General features: G+C 49.9%; 7 protein-coding genes across 7 annotated transcripts; 4 read left to right on the top strand and 3 right to left on the bottom strand.

Moving 5' to 3' along the window:
* Positions 1–795: 795 nt before the first annotated feature.
* TRUGW13939_11221 (uncharacterized protein) lies at positions 796–1,660 on the bottom strand (the record flags this gene model as incomplete). Its single annotated transcript, XM_035494329.1, has 3 exons — positions 796–1,108; positions 1,172–1,537; positions 1,596–1,660. 3 exons carry the CDS (start codon positions 1,658–1,660, stop codon positions 796–798), a joined length of 744 nt encoding a protein of 247 aa, XP_035350222.1.
* A 763-nt stretch (positions 1,661–2,423) lies between these two features.
* On the top strand, positions 2,424–4,502 carry TRUGW13939_11220 (uncharacterized protein; the record flags this gene model as incomplete). The annotated part of the gene is made up of 3 exons (XM_035494328.1): positions 2,424–2,940; positions 3,017–4,308; positions 4,359–4,502. 3 exons carry the CDS (start codon positions 2,424–2,426, stop codon positions 4,500–4,502), a joined length of 1,953 nt encoding a protein of 650 aa, XP_035350221.1.
* A 431-nt stretch (positions 4,503–4,933) lies between these two features.
* TRUGW13939_11219 (uncharacterized protein) lies at positions 4,934–6,419 on the top strand (the record flags this gene model as incomplete). The annotated part of the gene is made up of 2 exons (XM_035494327.1): positions 4,934–6,193; positions 6,258–6,419. 2 exons carry the CDS (start codon positions 4,934–4,936, stop codon positions 6,417–6,419), a joined length of 1,422 nt encoding a protein of 473 aa, XP_035350220.1.
* A 291-nt stretch (positions 6,420–6,710) lies between these two features.
* On the bottom strand, positions 6,711–7,732 carry TRUGW13939_11218 (uncharacterized protein; the record flags this gene model as incomplete). Its single annotated transcript, XM_035494326.1, has 3 exons — positions 6,711–7,087; positions 7,138–7,513; positions 7,583–7,732. 3 exons carry the CDS (start codon positions 7,730–7,732, stop codon positions 6,711–6,713), a joined length of 903 nt encoding a protein of 300 aa, XP_035350219.1.
* Positions 7,733–8,108: 376 nt separating this feature from the next.
* TRUGW13939_11217 (uncharacterized protein) lies at positions 8,109–10,649 on the top strand (the record flags this gene model as incomplete). Its single annotated transcript, XM_035494325.1, has 5 exons — positions 8,109–9,347; positions 9,397–9,520; positions 9,570–9,676; positions 9,734–9,870; positions 9,920–10,649. 5 exons carry the CDS (start codon positions 8,109–8,111, stop codon positions 10,647–10,649), a joined length of 2,337 nt encoding a protein of 778 aa, XP_035350218.1.
* A 4,506-nt stretch (positions 10,650–15,155) lies between these two features.
* TRUGW13939_11216 (uncharacterized protein) lies at positions 15,156–20,663 on the bottom strand (the record flags this gene model as incomplete). The annotated part of the gene is made up of 5 exons (XM_035494324.1): positions 15,156–15,595; positions 15,672–18,809; positions 18,862–20,068; positions 20,309–20,608; positions 20,655–20,663. 5 exons carry the CDS (start codon positions 20,661–20,663, stop codon positions 15,156–15,158), a joined length of 5,094 nt encoding a protein of 1,697 aa, XP_035350217.1.
* Positions 20,664–21,019: 356 nt separating this feature from the next.
* Positions 21,020–22,492, top strand: TRUGW13939_11215 (uncharacterized protein; the record flags this gene model as incomplete). The annotated part of the gene is made up of 4 exons (XM_035494323.1): positions 21,020–21,037; positions 21,097–21,188; positions 21,246–22,199; positions 22,252–22,492. The coding sequence occupies 4 exons, from the start codon at positions 21,020–21,022 to the stop codon at positions 22,490–22,492; spliced, it is 1,305 nt and encodes a 434-aa protein (XP_035350216.1).
* Between the last annotated feature and the right edge of the window lie 180 nt (positions 22,493–22,672).

Below are 22,672 nucleotides of genomic sequence, written 5' to 3'. Positions count from 1 at the left end.
TTCTCGTTTGTCTCTGCTCTTCTTTTTCGTTTCTTTTTTCGTTTCTTTTTTTTTTCGTGGTTTGCGACAAGACGGGGGGTGGCTGCTCAGTGGTCTGCGCAGAGGCAAAAAGAAAAAGAAAATTTGAATATCTATATATAGATAGATATATATATAAAGTTTCCCTGGTAGTAGCAGCTACCAATACCTCGCAAGAAGGAAAGTGTGCTGGTTTGTTGTATAAATGATGCTCGATGCGTGGTGGCTCGACGTTGGTTCAATGTTGCAGCATTCGCGGGTGCGGAGCCGAGCCTCACGCTTTTCCCGTCTGTGCTGAGGCTTGGCATTCCAGTACCATTACCATTACCATTAAGTTAACTACCAGACAACGACAAGTAATACAGAGGCGAAACATGGGTTTTCAATGATTTCATTAAACATTTTTTGGAAATTTAGAAAATATTAATTGAAGACGGTGTTCATTACTGTATTTGTATTGTATTACACGTATACTTCGAATGAGCTGGCTAGACTGGGTGTCCGGAGCGTGTCTGCTGTCTGGTACTGTCTCTAGGACTATATACATATGTACCTGCTGGGATCCTGTGATTATACTTCCTCTGTTTGGTCGGCAAGGTCAGTACTTGTCAAGCACTTGTGAAGCACCTGTCAAGCTCTGACAGTGTAGCTTATCGCCCGGACAAAGCGCAGAGAGTAAAGCGCAGAGTAGAGTATAGCTATCCCCTGACTGTAGTCATTCGGCCCAGCTCGAAATGGAGAATTCTTATAAATTCAACTTCTCTCATAGCTGTGTATTCACCTCATCAACCCCCCGATATCCCGGTCAATCCCCGTCATGCGCGCCTCGAGTGTCCGTTTCCGTCTCTCCAACTCGCGAATCTCCTCCAGCTCGCGCTCAATGTCCTCGTCGGTGACATGCGTATCTGGGTTCTGCTGTGGCTGATGTTCAGCCAAATCAAAGTCGTTGTCTTTGTCGTAGGCCTGGTTGATGCGTTCCAACTCTGCTGTGTTCTGGGCGACCCGGGTGTCCAGCTGTGCTAATGAATCGGTGACTTGGGCGTATCGGTAGCGCAGATTGGAAATCTTTTCGGCGGCGCCGGAGACGGGGCTGTTAATATCTTATTAGACCCAGCCTTTTTCTCCCGAAAAAAAAAAAAAAAAAGGTACTCACTAAACATTGCACAGTATCTCCGCGCCTTTCAGCAAAACCTCAATATTTATCTCCCCCCGCGCTGCCCGCGTCGACGAGCCTGTTGAGCGCTTAATCTCCTCCATCATGTCGGTGCCCAGAACACGCGCCACGGCTGACTGGTTCCGCGAGTTCCTGGCTGCATAGATGCGACTCGCCATGGATTCTGTCTGCGCAGCCTCTGCGGGAAACACAGTGCCGCGGCGCGTGGCCCGGCGCTGCGATGCCTTGGCGGCGGACTGGTCGAGCGTGAACAGGGCGCGCTCGTGGGCTTCGGTGTCTCTGATCAGGGTGGTGATGTCTGGAGTGTTTAGTAGGGCATTGGTGAAGCGTTTCGGCGGGGGGAAGCTGCGGGGGGTTATTGAGTCAGTTATTCAGTCAAGTGTAGAAAAGAGGTAGGGCTCACGAGAGCTCGGAGATGGCGCCTGCAGAAAGCGCAATCTGCTCGAGATGGCTGTCCAGGAGCGCCATTGTGTATCAAGTGATGTATCAACTATCTTTCAGAGATACATGTAACTGTAACTAGCAAACAAACACCAGTTGACGCGCCAAGGCAGCCGGGTGACGTACGACTAACTAATAGCCGCTGGATGCCTCAGGCAGCCACAGGCTGACAGCTCAACTGCTGCACGGCCAACGCAGCGCTCGCCCAACAACGACACAACAGCCAAAATTTAAAACCCGACCCTGACCGGCAAGATTTCCTTTTTCTCGCCGCCGCCCTCCCCCATTCTCGCTAGTTCCTCTCTCGTCAGCTGGCGTCTCGTGTGACCGCGTTATCAAGAAGCCAAAAACCCGCCAAGCCCTGCTTACCTAACTCGCCGCCGTGCTCGGAACCCACTAAACCGCATTCGGCACAAAGCGGGTCGTCGCGTGCTGGCGACGCCCTTTGATTGGCCGCAACCCTCGGCAACCTGCGTTGCTGGTTGCTGCTGCTCTCTGTCCTTCCTTCGCCGGTCCTGCTTCATCACCACCTTCTGCCTGACATCACACTCACTCTCCCCCATCACACCTCCATCGAGTCCTTCTTCCCCCCTCGGCCCTTTCCTTGTCCCCTCTCTTGCTTCTAACATCTTTTCTGTGATAAGCTTCCTTTTGTCTAACCTTACCTTTTTTCCTATCTTCCTCGTGTGCTTGTTGCTCTCCCCGAGCCTCGCCATCCCCTTCAACTTGCCATCCGGTTCGTCAAGCTTCGCTCCCTCAGAAAGACACCCAGAATCAGAACATCAGGAAGATGCCAGTGGAAAGGCGCTCGCTCAGGTCAAACAGCAAAGGTGATACTTCATCATCCGCCAACGGCGACAAAGCTCGCTCCAACTCCAATTCCAAAGATAAGGCTGCCCCAACAACCCGGTCGGCCGCGAACAAGGCCAAACCGGCCCCGGCCAAGAAAGCAGCAGCAGCAGCCACTGCAAAGGGCGCCAGCGGCTCCAACAACACAAACACAAACAACAACAATATGAGTGGCGACCAGCCGCAGCGAAATGGAACAGACCCGGCTGAGAACGGCGTCGAAGACGTAGAGATGGAAGAGGATACTACGGCAGGTGGGCCTACATCGTCCATCCAAACCAGCTGGGAACACGATGGTGACGAGATGACTGTTGTAGTGCCCCCATCAAAGGCTTCTAGATTATCCGCCGCGGATAGCAAGAAGAACGATGAGGATGATGTTGCCATGGAAGGCGCCGACGACAAGGACTCGGCCGCCAAAGAGATCGAGGTCGACCCCAGGGAAAAGGCCATCCAAGGTGAGTTTAAAATCAACTTCTTGTCCACCTTTGTCGGCTTCTTGTCATTAACCATACTGCCATTCTGTCTCTCTAGATATCAAAGCCAACTTTGGCCTCCTGGAGCGTGCTGTCACACACTTTGACCCCCGCTTCACCCTCCGCGTACTTCGTTCGATATCCTCTATGCGAAAGCAGATTTCGCCAGATCTGCTCGCCGAAGTCATTGTCGACACCTACCCGAGCTCCAGCCAGACTGCCACTTTCTTGCTCGAAGCCCTTGGTAAGACCGGAGCCTTTGATGCCGCCGCTTCCGGCATGGACGTCGACTCGGATAAATCAAAGTCTGCCGCTCGTGAGATTCTGCCCGAAGTCGATACCTACCTGTCGATTCTTGTCCAAATCGTCTTCTACGACCAAAAGGATGTGCAGGGTGGTGCTGATTTTTCGGCCAAGCTGGTGGAGCGATTGCGAACTTTGAACCGCCGAACTCTGGACTCGCTGACTGCGCGTGTGTACTTTTACTACTCGCTTTTCTACGAGCAAATCGCTCCGCTGCCTCCGTCTCCGGCGGCTGCGGTTATCTCGATTCGCAAACCTCTTCTCGCGGCTCTTCGTACCGCTGTCCTGCGCAAGGACGTCGATACCCAGGCTACCGTGATCACGCTCTTGCTGCGCAACTACCTGTCCACTTCCCACATCTCCCAGGCCGATCTTTTGATTGCGCACAACGAGTTTCCAGCTGCTGCGTCCAACAACCAGATTGCCCGATACTTGTATTACCTCGGTCGTATCCGTGCTATCCAGCTGCGCTACAGTGAAGCTCACGAGCATTTGACTGGAGCCACCCGCAAGTCGCCAACAAGCCACAGCGCTGGTGGTTTCTACCAAGTGTCTATGAAGCTTCTCGTGATTGTGGATTTGCTGATGGGCGATATCCCTGACCGCTCCGTCTTCCGTCAGCCATCCTTGGAAAAGGCCCTGCACCCGTACTTCCTCTTGGTGCGTGCTGTCAGCACTGGAGATCTGGATGGGTTCTTGAACATTGTCAACGTGCATGGAGCTACCTTCCGAAAGGACGGAACCTACACTTTGATCTTGCGCTTGCGACAGAACGTCATCAAGACGGGTATCCGTGTCATGTCCATCGCGTACTCGAGGATATCGCTGCGTGATATCTGCCTTCGTCTTGGCCTTCACAGCGAGGAGTCTGCCGAGTATATAGTTGCCAAGGCTATTCGCGATGGTGTGATTGATGCTACTCTCGACCACGAGAAGGGGTACATGAAGAGCAAGGAGGCGGGCGACATTTACTTGACCAGCGAACCGGGCGAGGCATTCCACGCGCGTATCCAGGCTTGCTTGAGTCTTCACGACGAAAGCGTCAAGGTATTTCCTTTTTATCTAGGTTCATAAATTTCTCAAGCTAATACTGTCAGGCTATGCGTTTCCCGATGAACCAACACCGGCTGGAGCTGAAGAATGCGCAGGAAGCGCGGGAGCGTGAGCGCGAGCTTGCCAAGGAGATCCAAGACGGCGACATGGACGAAGACGATGCCGGTGGTGATTTTGATGGCATTTAGGGGATGGATAGAGCGATGGTCTGGGTGACTGTTGCACGCCGACTTAACATGTATACTGCGGATTTCCTACTGTGTTTCTATTCTAGTTTTGCAATCATTTTATCGCGCAGGATAGAGTGCACTATTCACGCGTCGTATTCTATTTCCATTCTATTCTATTTCATATTCTTATCATTGCCAGCCGTATATTATTTTGTGGTGATGACGTGCAAGTAGTCGAGTGGGTCGTGGCAGAAACCGCTAACAAAAGCTGAAGCCGGGCCGGGTTGGCCAAAACTCGTAAAAAGTCGGCTCCGTCACTTCACCTCTTCACCCTTCTAGATCTCCCATCTTTTCAAGCTTTTCATCTCTTCAATTGTTCAATGTTTTACTATTAGACTTTGTTTTTTTTTCTTTTCTTTCTTCTAATTGTTATCATTGAATGCACAAGTATGGGAGCTCGGACAGTCCGCACCTCCCAGCTGCTGCTCTCCAGTCGACCTGCAGCCTCGACGACAACGATATGCCCTCAATGCCTGCAGAACAACGCCCTGTACACAGTCACTAGCACTCTTCTTCAGAGCCGAAAATACCATCCGACCCGCCGACGAAATGTCTCGCCCATTGGCGCCGCCGTGTCGGCCGCGCAGAACCTGTTCACCAAGGGCTTCCCAAAAGCTCCGCCGGGCGTCTCGGTCGATCCGCTGCGCATCGTGGGCAAGGAGCTCAAGTTTCTGAGCAAAAATATACGCAACTTATTGGGCTCGGGCCATCCGATGCTGGACAAGGTTGCAAAGTACTATACCTGGAGTGAAGGGAAACATGTGCGGCCGTTGCTGGTGTTGTTGATGTCTCAGGCGACTGCGGCATGCAACAACAGCAACCACAGCAGCAATCATAATAATTCTTCCAACTCGACCTCCTCATCGTCATCATCGTCATCATCATCACAACCTTATAATATCAGTCAGCCGATTAGCTCGCCCCTCGTTCTCGCCGATGCAAACCCAGATACCAGTCCCTTGACAGCGCCCGCCGCGGAGCTCGAAGGCGTGTTTGGCGAAGACCCCAATATCCTGCCCGCTCAGCGCCGACTCGCCGAAATCACAGAGCTGATCCACACCGCGTCGCTGTTGCACGACGATGTCATCGACAACGCGGTGACGCGGCGCTCGTCGAGCTCGGCAAACACACAGTTTGGCAACAAAATGGCTGTCTTGGCTGGCGATTTCCTGCTTGGTCGGGCCTCTGTGGCTCTCGCGCGTCTGCGGAACCCCGAAGTTATTGAGTTGCTGGCTACCGTCATTGCAAACCTTGTCGAGGGCGAGTTTATGCAGCTGAAAAACACGGCTTCGGACGAGTCGTACCCGGTCTTTACAGACGAGACGATTACTTACTACCTGCAAAAGACGTATCTGAAAACCGCCAGCCTGATCAGCAAGTCGTGCCGCGCGGCTGCCCTGCTGGGCCATAATAACACGCCCGAGACGGTGGAAGCTGCGTATTCGTATGGCCGGAACTTGGGACTGGCGTTTCAGCTTGTGGATGATATGCTGGATTACACGGTCAGTTCGACGCAGTTTGGCAAGCCTGCGGGCGCAGATCTAGAGCTGGGGCTGGCTACTGCACCGTTGCTGTTTGCATGGAAGCACAATCCTGAGTTGGGCGCGCTGGTGGGGAGGAAGTTTGGCCAGGAGGGGGATGTCGAGAGGGTATTTTTTTTTGCCATTCCTTTTCGAGGTTAATTTTTTTTTTGCTAATATAAAATACAAACAGGCCCGCCAAATCGTCCACCAGAGCGACGGCGTCGAGCAGACGCGCCTGCTGGCGCAAGAATACGCAGACAAGGCTGTCTCTGCGATCCAGATTTTCCCCGACAGCGAAGCCAAGAATGGCTTGATTGAGATGTGCGAGAAGACGATGAAGAGGCGCAAGTAAAACCAACCATAGAAGCCCCCCCCCCCCAAAAAAAAATCAGGATTAGAGGTTTGCTGTTTTTTTTATCTTCTTTTCTTTTTTACACTATACACGAAATTCTTCAGCTTGTATAAAAACCGAGTGAGAAATTCACCATGTATTTATTATCAATATGTATTATCATTACACCAGTCAGTCAGTCACAAGTCACCACAGCAATAGAATACTACCTATTCATATCATATCATAATACATCCCAACCGTTAAGAACCAAGAAAAAAACAGAAAAAAGAAGAAGAAGAGGAAACAAAATTAGACACCCCCCGTAATCATCTGCCACGCCTCCCTATACTTCTCGGCCGTCTTCTGCGCCACTTCGTCGTCCATCCTGACCCCAGGTTTCCCCTTGAGTCCGCTCCTCGTGAGCCAATCGCGCAGATACTGCTTATCAAAGCTGTCCTGGCCCTGGCCCAAAACGTATTTTTCCTTTAGCCAGAAACGTGACGAGTCCGGGGTGAGCACTTCGTCGACAAGCACAATCTCGTCGGTGGCCTCGTCCAGACCAAACTCGAATTTTGTGTCGGCGATGATGAGGCCGCGCTCGTAGGCGTATGCGTGTGCGGCTTCGTAGAGGGATATGGCGAGTTTGGCGATGCGGTCGGCGTAGTGTTTGCCGACGATTTTGGCGGCTTTTTCAGTCAGCACGAATATACTGACTACTTGGAAAGAAGGGAAATACCTTGGTCAGGATGAATGTTCTCGTCATGCTCGCCCTGCTCAGCCTTTGTACTCGGCGTGTATATCGGTCCATCGGGAAAGGCCTGGCTCTCCTGCAGATTGGGCGCAACCTTGATGCCGTGCACCGTGCCAGACCGTTTGTATTCGGCCCAGGCCGAGCCCGTAATGTATCCACGCACAATCGCCTCGAGTGGGAAGATCTTGTACTTGCGCACCTGCATGCTGCGATCCTGTAAAAGAGCGCGCTGGGACTCGGGGATTTGCGCGGGGAGATCCAGCGTGATGAAATGTGTGCGGAGATTTGGGAGTGCGCCTTGGAGGATGCCGAACCAGGTTTTTGTGCAGAGCGTGAGGAGTTTGCCCTTGTCTGGGATGCCCTGTAGAGGAAAAAAAAAAAAATTAGTTTTCTGTATAAACACAAGTGCTGGGGATTTCCAGTCAAGTACATTCTCCATGATCACGTCGTAGGCGGAGATGCGATCAGTCGCAACGAAGAGCAGCGTTTGCTCGTCAATCTCGTACAGATCGCGCACTTTGCCGCGGGCCACCAGGGGCAAGGCGCCCTTCAGGTCGGTTTGGGTGACTGCCTGAGCCATTGCCAGAGAGAGTTTTGGGGGTAATGATGAACGAGTGAGTTTGAGTAGCAAGGTAAAGTGAGAGTGGGTTGAAGTTAAAAAAGGTACTTTTGGAGTCGGGAATTTTTTTTACTTGTTGCGGGGAGCCGGTGACGGGAAGCCGGGACGCCGCTATCTGGCGGGGGAGAGTTATCGTTTATCGGGGCTAGCGCCTGCGCGTCTTTGTTCATGTTTGTTGATCGCTCCCCATTATTATTATTATTGATTCAAGATCCTCATGGATCCTCAATGAGAGCGCCGTCATTGTTGTGCTTGATCCTGGCATTCTGCTGATACATAATGTCCCCGAGGACAGCGACAACACAATAAACACAAAAAAAACAAACACAATATCAACATGAGCCGCTACCTGACGCCCTCCAAGGTCGCCCTGCTCTGCCTCGTCTCGCTGTACACCGAGGGCATCGTGCCCAACACGTCTGCCGTGCCAGTACTCTCGTTCCTGGTCTCGCACATTGTGCCCCCTCGCTCAGGCGCCGCTGAGAGAGCGCCTGCTGCCTTTCGCCGCGACAGGAGCCATGCCGTCTCCATTGACGAGCTCGAAGAGGTGCTCGCCTACCACGCCTCGTCCATCCCCGGCCGCTCAGTATGGGACCTGTTGTTGCGCAAGATGTGGCTGCTGGACTGCTGCGACGCGCTCGAGATGTTCTTTGCCGATATCCATTCCATTGTCGAGAAGCCGCGCGAGGAGCAGATCATAGACAGGGACAATGGCATTGCCCCCGCCAGCAGCGACCAGCACATGCTGCTGTCGCGCTCGTCGCCGCTGGGCGCCTTTGTGCGTCGTGCCCAGCTCGAGTTTACGCGTCTGCAGTTTCATGATTCCGTCAAGCTGTGGCGCGCTTTTATCAAGTATCGTCTGCCGACGTATCGGGCCTGGGCGAGACGCCATCCGTCCGGCGAGCAGTCGGCGGTGGATAACAACTTTGTCGAGCTCGACATGAGTGCAGACAGCTACCTCGGCCAGGTAATATACGGCAATATCGAGGGCGAGGCGGACGACGACGGCGCCGGCGTGAGCACCAAGGACGCCGAGCAGCTGCTCACCTTCCAGGTCGACGAGCTGCAACGCCTTGGCGGGAGAGTCTCGGACGAAGTCAAGGATCAGCTAGAATATATCATTGCTACGGGGGTCAACGTTCCCAGCATGTCGCACTATATTCGCTTTCTGGACGCCTGGAGATCGGGCGACTACCCGTCCTCGTTTGATAATCTGCACCGCTATTTTGATTACACGGTGCACGGCCGTGACCGCAGTTTCTACCAGTATGCGCTGCTGAATCTGGCTATTCTGCATGCGGATTTTGGCTGCTATACGGAAGCCGTGTCGGCCATGCAGGAGGCCATCTCCATTGCGCGCGAGTCGCATGACATGGACTGTTTGAATTTCTGCATGAGCTGGCTGTATCATTTCGGAAAGGCGTTTCCTGAGGAAATGAAGGACGTTCAGAGCACCGGCATGTTGGGTAGTGAGAAGGAAGGACTGGCTTTTTTGAAAGCAAAGGCCAAAGAGACCGAGTCTTGGGGGCTGCTCAGCACGACGCAGCTGAGCGAGGCGAAACTTGAGTTACAGAACGTGAGTTCTCCCCTTCTTATTATTTGTGTTCTTACTAATTCAAACACAGGGAGACAGCCTTGCGTCGGTCTTTGAGAATATCGTCAAGTCGTCGTATTTGAACGTGACGAGGAATCTGAGGACGACTATGGGGCCGCAGCTGTTGCTTCAAGCGTCCGTTTTTTCTAGAATAGGTATATCGAACCAAGACTGTTTTTTTTTGGTGTATGCTAACACATCCAGGCCTCACACATAATGCCCTGCTGCAATGTGAGATTTTCCGCGAATGCTACGCCAAAGGGGCGCCCTTGGATGACTATCTCAAGATAGCTTATCGAAGCAGCCAGCTGGTGAGTTATATCTCTCTTTTTTTTTTTAGTCAATTTATTCAAGTCTGATATACATAGCTGTCGCATGGCGGTGGCCATAAAAGAGCAATGGCTCGTATAAACGACATCTCGCCAGCCGATCTACGCTCGCTCAAAGCTAGCCAGAGCTGGGCTTATTACTGCGGTGTTTTGAAACTGCAGCGGCAGATCCATAGGTAACGTCTTTTCGTTTTATATAGAAAATATATAGACTAACTCCAACAGAGACGACGGCGTCGCCGCCGAACACCTCCTCAGCCAACTCCAAGAAATGGAACTCCCAGACATCGACCTCGCCCTACACCTCTCCCTTCTCGAAATCGAATTCCGCCTGCGCAAGGGCCACTACCAAAAAGCCATGGACATTCTCGACGAAGTCGCACATTTTATGCAACAAGACAACTTTGACATTTTCGTGCAAGTGCGCTTACTCTGCTACAAAGCACGCATCCTCGCCAAAACGGGTCTGCCACAGCGTGGCTTCTCGCTCGCCATGCGCGCCGCCAGCATCGCCTATCGGTCTCGCGTGTTGCCTGGCCTGTGGGAAGCCATTGGCGTGCTCGCCACTGTGCTTCTCAGTCTCGGCGAATTCGAAGCCGCGGCAGAAATGATGGAGAGCATTATGCCGCAGATCCTCGAGCTGGATGACCGCTACCTGACCGCGCGCTCGTACTCGGTGCTTGTCGACGCCAACATGGGCATGGCGGGCGACAACTTCAAAACTAACAAAAAGGAAATGGGGCCGATGAAAACGAATAAAAACGTGACGCGTGCAATTGCATATATAGACTGCGCGTACGACGAGTTTGAGGCGATTGAGGATGTGCCTGGGCAATGCGAGATGATGGCTAAGAAGGCGACGGTCATGCATTTGACGGGCGAGCCGGTGCTGGCGAATGATTATGCGGCCAAGTGTCTGGATTTGAAGAGGAAGGCTGCAGAGAGTGAGAGTTGATTTGATGAAGCTTGTAGTTATTATGCAAGTTGTGTGTACGATATGTAAAATAGGATAGACCATCATGCACACATGCGTCAATTGATGTATGTAGGAGCGACGCAGCGAGGCATTGTTATAACAGTATAACATATTATAATACCAAGAGCTTTTTATTAAATTAATAAAGAGTAAATATTCCCTATTTAGAATTTAGTACCGTAAATGATTGATATCTGGCCCCGCTCCTCACCAACAAAGAGCCACACCATATTGATATTGATACCGACAATAGCATCAACACCGGTGCCAGAAATGTCGACATAACTGCCTCAGGCCAATTATCAGTCACGTGGAAAAGAGAACAAAGAAAAAAAGATTTATTAAGCGAATCTGTCCTTCCACAAAATCCTGTATTTATCCTTTGTGCCAGTCAAATTCAAACTACAGTTGTCAATATCTTGAGGCTTTTCCCAAGTCTAAGCCCCTTTGCATAATTTCCCACACAAGAACTTGGACTTGTGCTTACTTGAGAATATCATCACATTTTGTACTGTCAACACAGTAGACAGAGTCGACACCATGGCTAAACGCAAGCGAGCCCCCTCGAGGGACTTGGGTCGCCAACGATGCTATCCAGGACTCTTTCACGAGTCATGACTATTGATTGACATCTGGACAAATGGTATATATGACTGCTACCAAAACTCATTCCCAAAGTTGCTTTGGCCAAGTGGTAAGAAAAGTCTGTTCATGTTCTTTTCACAAAATTTCCAACTGACGCAGAGGTATTAGATACATACTCGGCCAGCACCGACACTAGAAGTAGCTATTCAACGCGTGAATAGCTATGAATATACGAAACTGCCTGGACGATAAAAAGTCCGAAGAACGTTTCACTCGGTTCTATTAATTTTCTACGAACCGACAGCTTCGGTTCATTCCCATGCCAGGGATATCATGGCCGCCGAGACTGACGACAACCTTTATACTGTCTTCCGGAACCTCGTCACGGCCGCCCTGATCGAGCAAAGTGAGTCTGAATTACTGCACAATAAACAAAATGAACATTATACTGACTTTTGGGGTGGTAAAGTTCGTCTCTGAAAGAAGCTTAGAAACTGCTTCGTCTTCACGAGAAAACCACAGAGGAACGCCGAAGCGGCCCTAGTGGATATTGAGAGAGAAAAAAAATCCTCGGAGACCCCTGTCACGGCAATCTTGCAGCGTGACGGGCAAGAAATGCCCAGGTCACCGACTTCAAGGCAACCAACGCAGTGCCAATCGACAGGTTGACACCAGACTTCGCCATCAAAGTTGGAAATGCCTTGGCGGGAGTAGGGGAGGCGAAAGTAGGGGAAGTGAAAGCAAGATGAACAAGTTGCCGCCCCCTTTACCGTGAGATCTTTGAGACATGCATTGGCATTTAGCCGAGATTCTAAATGTATCTGGAATGGCAGAGATTTTTGACAAGTACCAGCAAGACTGCGAAAGCATCAGTGGAAATTCATTGGGTAATGTCGCCTGTTGAGCTCGGTGAAGTACAGTCTACTCGCGTCAGCCCATGTCAACGCTGTATCCGGGCCCTCCGCGAGGAGGATACCACTGAGTGCCCCGGGGCTAGCGACCACTCTTTTGAATACGACGGACTATGTTCGCTCCTTGAATGGGTATACGAAGGAGAGCCAACAGATGAGTTCACTCCAGAACAATTGGACACATGGAATACCATAGCCAACTTCATCGCCATACTCAGCAGGGCCAACACCTAGCCAATTTTATGTACAATGCTGTGCAGGGAAACAAGGGACATCGTGACGGTGTATTCAAAAATCGAGCGATTTCCCAGCGGCAGGCAGAGAGCACTTGCTTGCTCTAATGTGCACCAAGGTAACCCTAAATGAAAAAAAAAAAAAATACTCCGCATGGCCTTCGCGAAGCCCGAGTCTTCCTGTGCTGTGCGGCCTGCCCTGCGCTCCCCCTTCCCACCGATGTCGAGATATCGGGTCCGGACTGGACCTGACGCGCAGACTTTTTTACAGTGTTCATGACTCGGTCCTTGAGATTACAGACCCTGGACACTTTACCAAGCAAGTTCAGCATCTGGATGATTGTTGGAAGAGACATGCGGACCCCCGGATGCGGAAAAAGGCAAGCCTTACATTTTATTTTGCTTTGATGAAGCATGCGCACCTCTCACTCCCTCGGATTTGGCATTTCTTTCTTTCCGACATGCTGCGAGGCATTCAGCAGATTCAAGGGGCTGGTGGGAGGACCGCTAGTAGTTCAGCCAGATTCTCAAACGACTTGACAAAATGGAGCGAGACTTGATAGACAGGGTCAAAGCTTCACGATGTACGGTGTAGGATACAATCGTTTCGACGGTGATTGCCATGAGGCCAAAATGTTCACATGTTCTTTCATATTGGCAGTGCTAGAGACCGTGTGGATACGGACGCCGTGGTACAATTGATACTATCAATTCGTACCCAAAGAGAGGTATATTCATGATGCTCCTTCACTTGAAAAAATATTCACTAATATTTTTTAGACTATATTCCCAACGGCTCTGTCTTAATTGCTTTATGATAGACAATCACCATCACTCGAGGTCTGTTGTGTCAATCTGCCGTTTTTCAGAGGCATGTGGTGAAAACCACCAGCAGAAGACTACATCATACGCCCAGAAGAGAAAAATCAAAAATGGATTTTCAGACCTCCACACATTTCAATACAAACGACAGGCAGATGTTATCATCTCTGATCGATCTGACGATGCAAGCAGCTCTCACGAAAACCAGCCCGCTTCAGGAAAAGGAAAGGGCACGAGCAATCCTGTCAAGATCGACAAAGCCAAAGGAAAGCAGTCGCTCCTAGACGCCCACCTTGGCCTCATCAAGGGGAGACTATGTATCCGTCGCGCTGCACGTCTTGCCAAGTCATTATGATATGGCCGAAATCAAACAACGTCTACACGAAAATGCCATTTCCTGATTACCCAATGCAAAAGGAGGAGTCTGTTTGGAATACTTCGAGGGACGAGATGCAAAAGTATTTCCGCTCAGTGAAATCGAAAAGCCACGGGCATCGAATGTACGGCACAATAGCCGTGGGAAGAAATGTTTAATGCTAACGTTTGTCTTCTATTTCATGTCAAAGATTCTGGTACGCTACTTCCCTGCTGTGTTTTATGACGTGAGTCCAAAAAATACGAGATAGAAGCCATTGTGGACAAGAGGGCTGTACGACGCGGCCGGAAGTCAACACCAATCGTCGAATACAGAGTCCGATGGAAAGGATATGGGCCTGAAGACGACTGGTGATTACGCGTCTAATGTATACTGTGGACATACGCGATCTGTCCGCCAGACCTCAGGACATCACAGATAAAATTCAGTGTCGCTTGTTGGAAAAGGACTCTCAAAATGAGTCCAAGAGCGATGAGGATAGCGGCTCACCACACCCTGAGCCACGTACTAAGACGGCTGATGACGACGATACCTCCCTTGACAAGAACGGGAGCGACTCAGAAAAGCACGAAAGCCAAGTCAATAAGAAGACTGGTGACGACGATATCTCCAACAGCGAAGAGCAAAGACCGACGCTCTCCTTGACGGTGACAAATATGAGGCATTTGCCATCCAGTACAAGGTCCATAATCTCGACTGTCGCTGCAGACTATTCCGCTTGGCTTGGACAGACGCCGACCCCGAGGCTTTCCCCGAGGCAGCATGACGGCGTGTCTCCAGTCTCCGCAGCCAGTCAGCTTTACAAATACTATCGCTTCTCGCATTTTCTATTTTCATTTATATCTAATCATTCTGACGCATGCCTGTTGCATTACATAGCTCTGGCGACATTGGAATGTTCGAAAGCTAAGATAAGCACCAAAACCTTTCAACGGTGGTGGATCTGATCGAAGATGATCCTGATGATCAGAAGATTGATAATATCGTCGATGACTCGCAGCACGTATGAGACCTCAGTATGAAAAATTTTGGTGGAAGCTAACCGATATATCGATAGATTCATGGATCAATTGGATAAGACCAGGTTCGACCGCCTGAGCCGCGAAAGTTTCAATAAATGCCTTGCATTTTTCAAGATGGGAATAAATGTACGGCATCATAGCCGTGGGAAGAAGGGTGCATCTCCGCCACTCCTTTCGAAAGATCCAAGTCAATTTTATTCAAAACACAAAATTACCGCGCGAAAGGAAATTGTCCAGAAGCTATTGAATCGGCCAATGCAAGTGTCAAATGAAGAGTTAGGCATGATACTGACGTTTCGGGACTGCATGAAACCACAAGTGTATATACCCGTTGATATGTTTTATGTTAGGTGTTACTGGCATATTGTTGATGATTTTGTACTAACGAGGGCTAACGGCCTGAGGATTCTAACGGGCTTCAGCCCGCTATATTACTATATCAATCCGAAACGATCACAACCAGTGTAGCAGAGCAAGGTAAACGAAACAGGTCATGGAATTCGCCTCCTGTATAAGCTTATCACAAAGCCCTCAGACTATTTCGCAACAGCAGGCGCTGCCACATACAAATTCTTAAAATTCCTCCGCAACCGTTTCGGAAATCCAGACAAGCCTCTCATCGAGCCCTCATTCCATCTAAAAGCCTCTGCCCATCGGTCCACAAACCCAGATCGTCCTTTCTCCCCGAATCGAGGCTCTGCCCAGAGACCCTGTACCGCAGCCCACGGATCATCCCCTCGAGTATCATCTGGCGCCCAATATGGATTGGCTTGTTCAAGTGGTGGAAATGTGCTTGCAGAGTCTATTCTTTCAATGGCTTTGCTTGCTGTGGGGATCACGCCTAGCCTGTCCTCTGACTTTTGCGGGGGTGGGACAGTTAATGAGATGCCTACCATGAGGGACGTGGTGCCACCCGAGGGATTGAGGAGTGTATCAGTGGTATGCCTGTTATATGATGGGTCGAGTTTCTCGTCATCTAATGAAGTGCGTTGAGTAATTAGCATGTGTATGCAATGGGTGTGGAGGTAAAAGTATATAGTAGGGGTACAAACATTTCCCCCACAATGCCGTTGGGAGCGGCTGGGTCTTGGCTTTTATTGTCCAGTTTCGTGATTCATTTTCACCTTGTTTGACGCAAACTGTCATATGTGAGTGTATCTCGTTGTCGAGCTGCATTGGCTTGGCGTGAATCTGAGTATTATGTTCGACTGACTTTTCTGCCAATGTAACTTTGCCGATGGGCATTTTACACGAGATACGCATAGAGAATATTCCTGCTCGGACCGTCCATCGCCCACTAGCATCATCAGCCAGTAATCCTGACTGCGCGAGGAAAGTATGAGCTTCATTAAGAGGTCGATCCAAACCCTGCAATGCCTCATTTCCCCTCTCCAGCACCAATCCATAGAAAGAAAGAAGATCGAGTGGCTTGGGTTTCGAAGGGCTATCGCCAAAATTTATGTCAAATGATACGATCCAAATCTCCACATGAAGACGACCAGCCATAGGAGGACCCCATAGAGCAAGGCCAGCGCCAACCTCACAAGAAACAGTCTTTTGCACAATCCACGCGTCGATGGTATAGCTGACTCCAACACTCACGCGGGACTCGGCAGTGAAGTAAAATGGCTGGTAATTCATCAGGAAGTCGGTCGAGGCATCGAACCAAGCTTTGATCGGCCCAGAAGAAAACGAAATGTGTAGCTCTCCACCGCCCATGCATACCTTGGGCGTAATAGCAAAGTATGCCGTGCCTGTGATGCTGATCGCGCTACTGTAGCTCCAGCTGATGGCCAACCGAGGGGGCTGAGGATAGCCCACTGGGGGGGTGAAGGCTCGATGATACCCGCCCATGGTGAAGACAAAGTTACCCACCTGGTTCGGGTCTGCGTGTGGTGCATCGAACCACGAGTATAGAGCGAATCCACCTGTGAGATGGCAATCTGGGTGCAAAATAAATGAGGTCGGTAATAATTGACCTTCAACCTTCACCGTGCCGTAGTCGAAATCAACCATGGTCGCTAGCCCTAGCTCAACATGGGCGAATTTCATCTTGGCCGTCTCATAGGGGATATCTACAGTAGCCACTCCAAAAATACCGAGTCTAACAGATGTTCCAAAATTGATAAACACCACTGCATCAACGGATAGCATCCGGAAGGCATTAATCTTCAGCCCAGCTGCGGCCCAATAGGCATTCTCCTTGACCTGGAACCAACCACCGGGGGTTGGGTCTATCCATCGCTGGAGTTTTTCTACCGTAGTCTCTTCTCCCAAGTCTTCCTCTTGGTCTCTTTCTGCAAGCAATGGAAAATTGAGCACCTCATCAACAGCTGGGGTGCGAACATCGGAATTGTACCCGAAGCCGGCCACTATACCGGAGATTTCACCAAACGACAGACGTAATAGCGGTCCGTCAAGCCGAGCAAACATGAACATGGTGCTAAATGAATCACGATCTTTGGCTGTCACTTCACCGTAGAATCCCGCTGCCTTGAAGAGCCAATCGTCGAATCTCACAATAACAGCCCCGGAGTAGTAATCCATATTGGCGGTATGACCGTGCCGAATTGCACCAGCAATGTTAATAGGAGGCTCGTTAAATGCGACGGCCATTCCATCAATCCCCATGGAGCGAAATGAGATTTTATCCAGTCGTTCCACGTTCAAAGTGATGGAAAATCCCGCTAGCGATGCCTCAACAGGGCCCAGGACGACTGATGCGTCCAGCATGATTTCAAGAACCTGCCCGTGATATCTGAAACCGATACTGTGGAGCGAAAAGGGTCCGATTGTTTTCTTAAGTGGTGCCTTAGCCGGAGGTTCATTCTCACTCTTTTCATCGGCCTGAATCGAAGCAGTAAGGGCACTAGATCTCTCCTGGATGGTCATAACTTCATCCTCGCGCTTGGTGGATCCCTTGAGAAAGTTGTAGTCTAATAGACACGATCGACCCCCCACCGAATCGTTGATTAAAACCATGAAATGCGACCCAGCGCCAACGAGTAGGTCAGACTCCTTTTCTTCTTTGAAATCATCCCGCGCGACCAGTTTATCTGTCAACGACTCATTCAAGTGGTGGAATTCCTTTCGTGTCAATCCCCGCGCCTCTTTTAATTCTGTGACCGGGTCATTGACCCAGACGTAACAGATCTCATCGAACGGGTGGTGGAACTCGCCAAAGGGAGGAATCTCAGGAAGCTGGGGCAATGACCTTAGACCAACTCTGAGAAACTGTTTAGAGCCACTGCGACTTTCCCAACTTCCATCGCGGTATCGTATAAAGACCACATCGAGGTCTCCGATTTTAATTTCAACAACCAATTTGAAGCATTGAACGGGGGATCTTCGGTTCCCACCGGTATTCGATGTTGCATTGTTATCCAGCTTTGACCTTTCAAGCCTGATCTCAATGGACGATTTATCGGTAAATGTGATATCTGCAAGAAAGTCTGGTAGTGCCAATGTTTCACCAAATATATCACCAACGACAGTGCCAATCTTCACATCAGATGAATGGAATTCCGTTTTGGCAGAAAATTCAATACCACTGCTATAATTGTATATCAGCTCCAGTTTGATTCCTGCGATCAGTAGACCCCCCTCTATGGACAAAGAATGGCGGGATGACTGGCTCGCAGCATAATTGTAGGTCACATCCAAATATTCAATTGCCATTGATTGGATGAGAGGCATGGCGTTTTTGGCCGAGTCATTATCGAAGAACTCATATAGGGAACTGGCGTAGAGACCCTCTACGAACCCTCTTAGTTGCCATGATCTTTCTTCAGAATCGTAGTCTAACTCAGCCATGAACGTAGTCGGGCCGTGTGAATTGGATAGATCGCTCTGTTGTAGACTGATCATCGTCCCTAGCGTGACTTTGAATCCACTTATTTCGCCCCAATTATATACGGCGTCTAGGGCTAGTTGGCCCAGGTATGGATGTGGAACGTCACCGTTCGGCTCCTGCGTGGATATCGTTGCGCCGATAGCCAGAGTCCCCTGAGATAGGTACAGAGAGGCACGGGTTATATTAGTTGGGATGAAATCTGGGATATTTTCGAGGCTTTGGTTGGGAACAATAGTCTTCAAATTAATTGACTTGGCTAGAACTGTTGTGACAGGCGTCAACCCTTTCCACCTCTCATAGTGCGGATTTAGAATGTCGTTTTCCTCGGGATCAACATCTGTTATTGAGTGTTAGAGTAGACAATCATCACAATATCATCTTTCACTCACCTGTCCAGAGCTTCCCTCGAAAATGACCCCACGTTCCTCCCCCCCTAGTCCAGCCGTACGATAGAAGAAATACTGGTGAAGGACCTTCCTGCTTGCCGAACCCGGCTTCAACCTCTATATCGATATCAAAGTCGGTCATTATAAATTGCAGTTCCTGGTTGGATTCCAAAACATCGAGGTCAATGATGATCCGGCGAACGTGAACGTTTGGGAAAAGGCGGTCCTGACCGGGCAACTTGTCAGCAGCCGTGGTATCCGAATCGATCAATTGACCCAGCCATGCCAACATAGTCTCAAGAAGACTCTCTTTAGGTAGCTGAAGCGTGATTTTGATGGAACCCTGACGAAATTCAACCCCGGCACCCATTTTAACTGGGGTTCCACCTCCGGGGGCCACCGAACACGAGGCGTAAAATGCCACCTCCCCCTGTTCAACTGCTCCCCGTCCTGAATCAAACTCAGCGGCAACCAGGACTTTCTTGCAAATTACATCGACAGTGTCCAGGTTAAAGCCATTCAGTGTTGACTCCAGGGCCTCTTTGAAGGCAGATGCCAAGTCAAGTTGAAACTGCAATCGCAAAGTTGTCTGATTGTCCACCCGCGGATTAAACCATAGGGCGTTCTGTTTGCCCTGAGATTGGGACCTCTTGAATGTAACTGACAAGGCAGCGATCACTGGATGCAGATGATCAGATAGTTGGTACTGACCAACGAACTCGAAAAGCTCCCGGACATTTGTGGTGATACTTTCCGACGTCTTAGCGACATCCAGTCCGCAATAAAGTAGCTTCCCTTCGGTGTCAATCCCTGGACGGGGAATTCTGCTTTGAATGTCGGTAGAGCCGCTGAAGGAATATCCCAGTGCACTTTGTGATGAGCTGAAATGAACAAATTTCTTGCCTTCCCACGGGAGATTGAATGTGAATTGAAAGTTCTCAATCTGTCGGTCCTCTGTCCCGGTGAGCTTGACGAAAGCCTTTGCGCCTGGGCCAACTTCTTTCAGCCAATCCAACCAAAGATCGGACTGATGGAATTTCGATAGGGAAGAAGAGGCATCTTGGATACAGAAGCATCGATTGGGGAGGAATTCCAGGAACTTGTCGAGGTTTGATCCCGGGTGGACACGCACCACGCCTTTCTTGTTTGTGCCGCTGAAATATATCCATTGGGGACCACCGGCGGCGGTTGGTCGCTCTTGGGGGTGGTTCTGCTGACTACTGTCGTCCATATTTCCTCTATTATAGCTTGGGCATATAAGGTCATGTCAAGTTGAGATGGTGATGTTTACGGTCTCACGACCAATGTTGGGATAATGTGTAAAAGGCACAACATTAGTGCCATATAGTTTCTTTTAGTTACATGGGATTGAGAACTAATCACGAAAACAGCCATCAAACCCTTAGCGAGATGTAAACTCAACTAGCCCCACCTATGCAACCTGACTCACTTTAGAACAAGTCAGAGACCGAATCCCACCTCTAGCAATATCCGCTATGACCGTCTCAACAGACCCCTGTGGTTCAACAACCTTCCAGATCTCTCCGTGAATGGGACTCCAAAGGTAACAGGTAGCCCCCGCAGTGAAGAGAACCTCTTGCTCTCCACCAGTCATACACATGATCGGTGTCGCGGCTGGGACTCCGTGTTTGTGCACCATGACCTGGCCACTTTGTCCGGTTCCCCAGTAGGTATCCTTTTCAAGGTGAAAGCTGTCATTGGTCCAGCCTTCAGGTGGTGTGATTTGTGTCTTGGTTTGGTTAGGTTTGGTATGCAGGTAGGCTGGGGGAGCGTACTTTGGTCATGATGGTGAGTTGGTAGGCCTGTGATGGATCTGTTTTGTTGATTTGCTGTGGTTACTCTTGAGGGTCCATTATGAGTATGGCAGACGAGAGGGGCCAATTAATATGTGTTCATCTGAGGGGTTTTCGGGTAGCCGTGCAGATCACCCAGTGCTGTAATATTTCAACCAGCAAAGTGCAAAGCTTACAATACAGAACCTACGGTATCTGGCGGATTTCTGTCCTAATATACGAGTGTCAACACCACCACCACCACCACCACCACCGACTTACACTAAGGAGCTCCGAGATGGCTCCTCGCCGCGAGAATAAGGGTTTCCTCCCGTTTAGGGGCCAGAAATTGAAAGATCTGTACGACTATGATAGAAACAAGGCAAGTAACAGGTAGTCAGACATCGTCTTTCCTCACCGCTCTAACTGTGTCCCTATTTCCTAGATCTATGATTTCCTAGAGACTCAAGTGAACGCGAGCGAACCTACTGTCCAAGAAGAGCTTAAGCTCATTAAAACACGGATTCTGGCTTTGAGGTAAGTACTCCTTATCAATCACGTTCCACTGGGTCTCTCTCACATATACAATCCTAGTCGTGGGAGAGTGGGCGACGAACATCACGGTATCGACTATAATAACAATGCCCTCACTCCGGATCAACATATTCGCCGTCGGATCAATCCAGATTGGAGAGAAGGCAACCAGACCATTTCCAAGTTCTATGTGGATCACCTTGACCAAGCCGTGCGTGGTTCCAGGCAGGCTTCAGAGCCCAGCGCTCGACGCCAAAGGAACACGACCAAATACTGGAGTCCTTATGACCTTTTGGGATTGTTTCTGTCAAGGCTTGGACATGCTCAGTCTGGCGCTGATGAGAATAATTTCTTCCTTCCTCTGACAGCAGTTTACAGCCTATGGTGCAGTAGAATTGCCGGCAGCACGAGCGAAGGTGTTGGCGACCCACCGGCCATGTTCCAGTGCACGTGGGTGGAACATCGCCAGGGTACAAAGCAGTTCTTTTTGGGGGCCTCACTAGGTGGGTATAATTGGGCAATCGATTCCACTGGTACATGGGAGAGGGAATTGAAGATGGCTCGGTTTAATCTGGTGCAGGACCTACTCATTTCTACGGACCGTGGGTGGCAGTGGACAATTGACGCATCGCGCACGAGGGACCCGAGAAACAAGAAGGACAAAAAGAAAAAGACCCCGAATAAGATCTTACTGGAAGTTAGCGCGGACATAGATTGCTTCGTTCAAGAAAATGGGCAGCCAGCTGACAACATGCAAGGGGATGTGCGAAACCGACTTGAAACGATCATCCTTGGCTTATCAACCTTCTTGACTGGCTATAGGGAGAATGATCAACGTGAATCTGCTGAACTGCCTCGCGCAATCCGGGGCTTTTTGGAGGCATTACAATCACGGCAAAATACTCTAAATGCTTTTGAGATATTAAGGGCGAAAATAGATGAGGTATTGTGGAATAGAAACGGAACTCGGTTTGGAAACTGCGCAGAAACATATCCATTTGTCAACCTCTTGCAGTAGGTCTTTTACCTCTCTTCCAGCGCCGATTCGATTTAACTCACTCTCCAGACCGGACTTGGTTCGTCCTCCGAATAGTACTCCAAAAGGATTTGCTCTAGCCAGAAAACATTTTTGGCCACCCCCAGATCTCCAAAATCCCAATTCCAACACTCCGCCGTATAATGCCGACACTATTGCCAAATATCTAAAACCACCCTGCAACAACTGCAAAGTGCTACTGGATGCACTTGGCATTAAAAAATGGAGGGACTTTGATGTCTTTGCGCAACCAGTCATGGCTTCTTCTTGATCATTTTCTGAAGCTCCACTAGAAAAATTACACAAGTATGAAAATTTCAAATCATCAACTCGGTCTACACGATCTGCCTAGAGATAACATCTGCCCGATGCCCAATCCATCGGCATGTTCCAAAAATGCCTCATTTGAAAATGGGGCTAGTAGAAGGTCCGATAATAACAGATATCAACA

This window comes from Talaromyces rugulosus, chromosome VI, assembly GCF_013368755.1.
Source record: "Talaromyces rugulosus chromosome VI, complete sequence".
NCBI lineage: Eukaryota > Fungi > Ascomycota > Eurotiomycetes > Eurotiales > Trichocomaceae > Talaromyces > Talaromyces rugulosus.
Note: the sequence above shows the minus strand (reverse complement) of the source record. Positions and strands in the feature narration are given on the sequence as shown.